The 6,000-nt window shown below is 53.0% G+C and overlaps 1 protein-coding gene across 4 annotated transcripts in view; it reads left to right on the forward strand.

Annotated features, from left to right (window-relative positions):
* GPR45 (G protein-coupled receptor 45) overlaps positions 1–6,000 on the forward strand; it is an 89,105-nt gene extending 83,105 nt beyond the window's left edge. For all 4 annotated transcript variants that reach the window (XM_058278274.1, XM_023592511.2, XM_058278276.1 and 1 more), the window contains one exon: positions 2,245–6,000. In XM_058278274.1, coding sequence (XP_058134257.1) covers positions 2,310–3,599 — 1,290 coding nt within the window. In that variant the 5' untranslated portion in view covers positions 2,245–2,309 and the 3' untranslated portion in view covers positions 3,600–6,000. The remainder of the gene's footprint in view (positions 1–2,244) is intronic.

The raw sequence follows: 6,000 nt of genomic DNA on the forward strand, positions 1-6,000 counted from the left end.
TTCTCCCACGGTCCATCCAGTGGGTTATGGCAGGATATACAATGTCCTGGCATGTATCCCTGCAATATCATTCAGGACAACTCCAAGTCCCTAAAACGTCCCATATCACACCTCTTCCTCCCTCTCCCTGCCTTCAGCAACTCCTATGGCCACCATCTTCATATCAGTGATACATTTCTTCCATTGCTAGTGTCACAACAGTTCTATAGTAGAATATCAGCAAGTCTACTCCAATCCATATTACCTTCCTCCATCCTGTGGACCCTGGGATGGCAATGTCCATTCCACTGCTAAATCGAGAAGGGGTTCAGATCCCACATGGCTGATGGCTGCTATTCTCCTATAGCAGTCTGATATACTTATGAATTCCAAAAATATATACTGGATTATGTTTGTAAACTGGTCTACACCTGGGCATGATTAAATCATGATTAGGGCTTCAATTGAGCCACATCAGGAGGGCGTTGAGTCCCCACCACTTCGTGGGTGGGGACTTACAGATAAAAGGCATGGCAAAGGACAGAGTTGGAGTTTTTTATGCTGGGGTTTTGAGCTGGAGCCCAGGAAGTAAATACACAGGAGAAGAGCACAGAGGAATACAGACAGCTCCTTACACATGGCAGAAGCCCTGGAGAGACAGAGCTGCTTGCCTGATAGTCTACAGCTGGCCTTGTGGAGAGAGCACAGCAGCTGAGCCTGGAGAGAAAGAGAGTCCGGGAAGAGAGGAACCCAGGAAGCCTGAACTCTTGGCAGGCATCAGCAGCCATCTTGCCCCAACATGTGGCAAAAGACATGGGTGAGGGAAGTAACTTATGCTTTACAGCCTGGTAACTGTAAGCTTCTACCCCAAATAAATACTCTTTATAAACACCAACAGATTTCTGGTATTTTGTATCAGCACTCCTTTGACTAATACACAACTTAATATGCCCAGAGGTACAGACCAGTTTACAAGCATAATCCAATATCTATTTCTGGAATTCATAAATAATACCAAACTGCTACACCCCATAAGATTTTTCTCATGGCAATTGCTTTAATGGCTTCAGTGTTCCCTAGTTCAAATTTCCAACAATTAAGCTGTTTTGGCTCTGCAGTCATGGCTCTGGCTAGCAATTAGCTTCCCTTGGGTCAGCTGCTTGGCTCAATCAGCTGTATTGGAAATTGAGTGGAAGGTATACTGCTAAGCCTCCTTGCTCTGGGGCAGGCAGTTCACCTGTTGGCATGTCCAGTAGAGATGCAATAGCTTACGTGTGTGTGAGTACATCACAAATTAAGCAATAAACATTGTAACATCATAATTAGTTTGCCCCCGGGCCCAAATAATACTGGGCATCTTCTATGATCCAGTCCCGGTAAATCACTTTATGGGTATTCTCACAGGTTACCTTCACAGCTACTCTGTAAGTAACCTGGTTACTATCCTGATGTCATGGATGAGGAAGTCCTACCAGCAGAAGTTAGTTAACTTCCAGAGGATGTCCAAGGATGAGTGATGGAGACTGGATTTCACCCAGCACAAGCCATTGGCTCCAGACCGGAGATACTACTCAACACGATTCATGTCATCGTTATGAAAAGCAAAGTAAAATTTAACATCACCCTTTAAAAAGGCTTATCTTTGGAAAGTGTTCCCTTCCAACACAACAGCATCTGCAAAAAGTAACATAGCAACACTACAGTTACCCAAGATGTTGGATGAAATCTGGGTAAAAGTATGTAGGGTCTTACCTTATTATTTCTTATAATCGCATGTGAATGTATGTTTATCTCAAGATAAAATGTTAAAAAAACACTAAGATCAGCATCAATGAACATTTATTCATTGACTCAACAAATAAATGTTGGGCACTGCTCTTGGTGCTTGGGATAAAATGGACAAAAGTCCCCATCCTTACGGCGCTTACCTCCTACTGGAACTTGGCTGATCCAATGCTTCATTCATTCAGGCTGATTATAATTCAAGTTCTACACAAACATTCATGACATAAATGCTGATTACAAAGTATGCACTTCCTCAGCTCTCCCAAAGTAGAGCTGAGTGGGCTTTCCTGTGCTATTTGACAAGGTTCAAATAATGTTCATAAACACCAAGCTTTGTCACAAATGGGAAATGAGTGAGTTGTGCTTTCTCATGACTCTAGTGCTTAGAATACCTGTAAAAGTTAGGCGCCTGCTCCATTCAAACGGGCTTGGAAAGTCTAACTCCTTCTCTTTTGTATTTTTCTTTCCTCTGGGCCACAGATGGCATCTAAATATGAAGCCTGTGGCCACGATCAGTTGTCTCAGACTCGACAGGGATTTGACCAATGAATCCCCAATGCCAGCCAGTGCTCCCAGAGAACGAAGCTTCTCCTAACCTTTCCAGCGCCAGACACCAGGGGGGAAGATGCATACAGCAGACAGAACATGGCCGCCACCGAAGCGCTGAGGGGAGACGGGCCACGGCTGGCAGTCCGGGCCCGGGGTCTCTCTCTGCGATGGCCTGTAATGGCACTTCCATGGAGACTCGTGACTACCCCCTGCTGAACACGAGCCACGCTCCGGACCCCAGGGCCACGCCGCTGCCTGCCCCCTTCAGGGTGTCCCTGGCAATAATTATGATGCTGATGATCGCGGTGGGGTTCCTCGGGAACACCGTGGTCTGCGTCATCGTGTACCAGAGGCCAGCCATGCGCTCGGCCATCAACCTGCTGCTGGCCACCCTGGCCTTCTCCGACATCATGCTGTCCCTGTGCTGCATGCCCTTCACGGCGGTCACCCTCCTCACCGTCCACTGGCGCTTTGGGGATTCCTTTTGCCGGCTCTCGGCCACGCTCTACTGGTTCTTCGTCCTGGAGGGGGTGGCCATCCTGCTCATCATCAGCGTGGACCGCTTCCTCATCATCGTGCAGCGCCAGGACAAGCTGACCCCGCGCAGGGCCAAGGCCATCATCGCCCTGTCCTGGGCGCTGTCCTTCTGCCTGGCGGTGCCCTCGCTCGGCGGCTGGACGCTGGTGGAGGTGCCCACGCGGGCCCCGCAGTGCGTGCTGGGCTACACCGAGCTGCCGGCCGGCCGCGCCTATGCGGCCACGCTGGTGGTGGCGGTGTTCTTCGCGCCCTTCGGCGTCATGCTCTGCTCCTACCTGTGCATCCTCAACACGGTCCGCAAGAACGCCGTGCGCGTGCACAGCCAGCCCGACGGCCTGGACCTGCGGCGGCTCACCGGGCCGGTCCGGCGGCGGCGCGGGCGGCAGCACCCGGTCAGCGTGGACCTGAGCTTCAAGACCAAGGCCTTCACCACCATCCTCATCCTCTTCGTGGGCTTCTCGCTCTGCTGGCTGCCGCACTCGGTCTACAGCCTGCTGTCGGTGTTCAGCCGCCGCTTCTACTGCAGCGCCTCCTTCCGCCCGGCCGGCACCTGCGTGCTGTGGCTCACGTACCTCAAGTCCGTCTTCAACCCCATCGTCTACTGCTGGCGGATCAAAAAGTTCCGCGAGGCCTGCCTGGAGCTGCTACCCCACACCTGCCAAGTCCTCCCCGGGGTGCCCGAGCGCCTCCGGAGGAGGATCCGGCCCAGCACCGTCTACGTGTGCAACGAAAACCAGTCGGCTGTGTAGACGGTGGGCAGAGGAGGGCGGCGGGCGCGGAGGGCGGGCGCGCGGGCGCGGGACCGGAAGTTGTCCGTCCTTCCGCTGCGCCCCCGGCCCTCAGCCCTCGTCCGCCTTCGTCGGCGGCCCCTGGAGCGCGCAGTCGCGGTGTGTTCCCCACGAGCGGCGGCTCCCAGGTGTTGGCGAGGTGGATTTGCGTCTCATTGCAGAAGGAGGAGGTCTGCTGAAAACTAGAAGGCATTTAAAATAAAATAAAAATTTTAAAGATAGAAGGCATTTAAGGCAACAGGGGAGTCGAGTGGGGAGAGTGCAGAAGGTAGACAGCGCGGGGGGAGCAGAGCGCCCAGTTGGCTGAGTGGGGGCGGGGGGAAGATTCTGGAGAGCGCGCTCCTGCGGTCCTAGCTCCTACGCCCTGCAGGAGCAGCTCCCGGGGCCGGGCTCTGATGTGAGAATCCCACATGGTGTCCTCTCGTCCTTACCTTTCACCTTATTGGAAGCCATCGTTCCTCGGTGTTACTTGTGCGGTGTACGGGGAAAGCGCGGTGGGTGACGCTGGTCGAGGTGGGCGCCCTGACCAAGCCCGATCACCCTTACTGCCACATCACGCCGGGAAGTGAAGAGGGCGTCTGTGCTCTTCAGCCCCTCAGCCCAGTGTGACACCTGCGAGGCCTCGGGGCCGAAGCCCAGGGAAAGTTCTGGGGCGGCTCAGCGTAAAGGAGACGCTCACCACGCCCACCTCTTCTTTGCGCCCCCTGAGCACCCGTGCATGCACCCTACCCTCCTCCCGAGCCCCGGCCCCCTCGTGTCGCTGCACCCCGAAGCCTCCCGCCCCTCCCTGTCTGCTGTGGCCGTCGGTCTGCACCCTGCTCTCCCCCTCCGGTTTTCCATGTCCTGCTTTGTGTTCATTCCACCCATTTCCAGTTGTGCTGAGAAAAAAACCACCAGGGCTCCTTCTGTAATCAACTGTTCAGCAAATATTTATGAGGAGTCACTTCAATGTCAGAAGTGGTGGGCCGCTGTGCTCTGTTGACACGCTTCCTCCAAGCACCCTGGGGCTCCAGAGTGGGTGGCCCAATTGACTTCACCCCGTACAGCTGCAGGGGTGGGGAGAAAAGCAAGGAAACCCGGCCCTCGGGGCAGTTCCCCAGTACCGCTGCACCCCTCCTACTCGTTCAGCTCCTCCAGAAGCTGGCTGCTGCCATCTGGCCCACCCACCCAGGACTGGGTTCCTCACGAACCCAGGCTTGGCAGGGACCCCAAAATGAAGCCCACCAGGGGGCACCTTTGTGCTTGCACCTCACTTGGCAGCCACGGCTATGGCCAGCCTTCACCAGCGGCAGCTTCTGGCGTTGGGGTTTTCTGTAGCTGCCCTGAGCTCAGGGTATAGGTTTGAGTCCATTAAACTCTCTTTAGATTCAGTTCTGAAAAGAGAGAGGAACTTAACTTGAGGAGAAATTGAGAAACTCTGATTCCAGATATAAATCCATCAGTAAGTAGTTGTGGGCCCATGCTCATTGCACGGCACTTCTCTGGGCCTCCATTTTTGCACTTGCCGAGTGAGCAAGAGGGTCTAGGTGGCCCCTCCCCAGATCTCCAACACCCCACTTCTAAGCTTTGTTTTCCTCCTAGGCACCATTTCCCATATATTTGTTGATTCGCCCATGCAATGAGCATTTATTAAATGCCTACTAGATGCAAGGCATTTTGGGGGGAGGGGGGATGCAGAAGGCCATGCCCAAAAGCAGTTGTCTCATTTGTTTCAGGGTAACTAATTCAAGGTCAAACAAAAGTCACTGAAGCTGCATTTTTGTTCCACTTCTTACTTTATTTCTAAGCTCCCCACTCTCACAATTTTTCCCGTGGTAGTGGCGACAGAGGCAGGGAAGAGAGGGGAGTAAAGAGAAGAGCACATGCTACATTAATCTAGGCCCAGAGGAGGAGTCGTCATGAAATAATCGACACCTTTTCTCACCAACTCCGCCTTCCTTTTATACCCAGATCAACAGAGAGAGAGAAGAATGTCATTTGGCTTGGGATTAATCCGAGCTGACTCCAACCACTTGGGTGCCAAGTGTCCTCAGGCCAGGGTTTGCCTTCAGCTCTCCATGGGAAGGGTCGCAGGAGGCTCTGAGTGGAAGGCAGGGGACCTGCTCAGGGCTCCGGCAGTGCCCGAGGGCAGAGTCAAAGAGCCAGTGGTACCCAGCCAGCGGACACCTCCCCTAGGGGGCAATGAAGAGAACGCTCTTCGTGAGCCTTGAGCAGAAGAGGAATCATAAAACCGAGTGAATGAAGGCACCAAAATTTACATCAGTCAGTGTTGTACGATGTATGTTTGACAGTAATATATAAATGTTTCAGAGTAATAATTTTGTATATATTTTAAATAAAATATTATCGCTCTTTCTGCGTA

Source organism: Dasypus novemcinctus, chromosome 17 (genome assembly GCF_030445035.2).
Source record: "Dasypus novemcinctus isolate mDasNov1 chromosome 17, mDasNov1.1.hap2, whole genome shotgun sequence".
NCBI classification, from domain to species: Eukaryota; Metazoa; Chordata; class Mammalia; order Cingulata; family Dasypodidae; genus Dasypus; species Dasypus novemcinctus.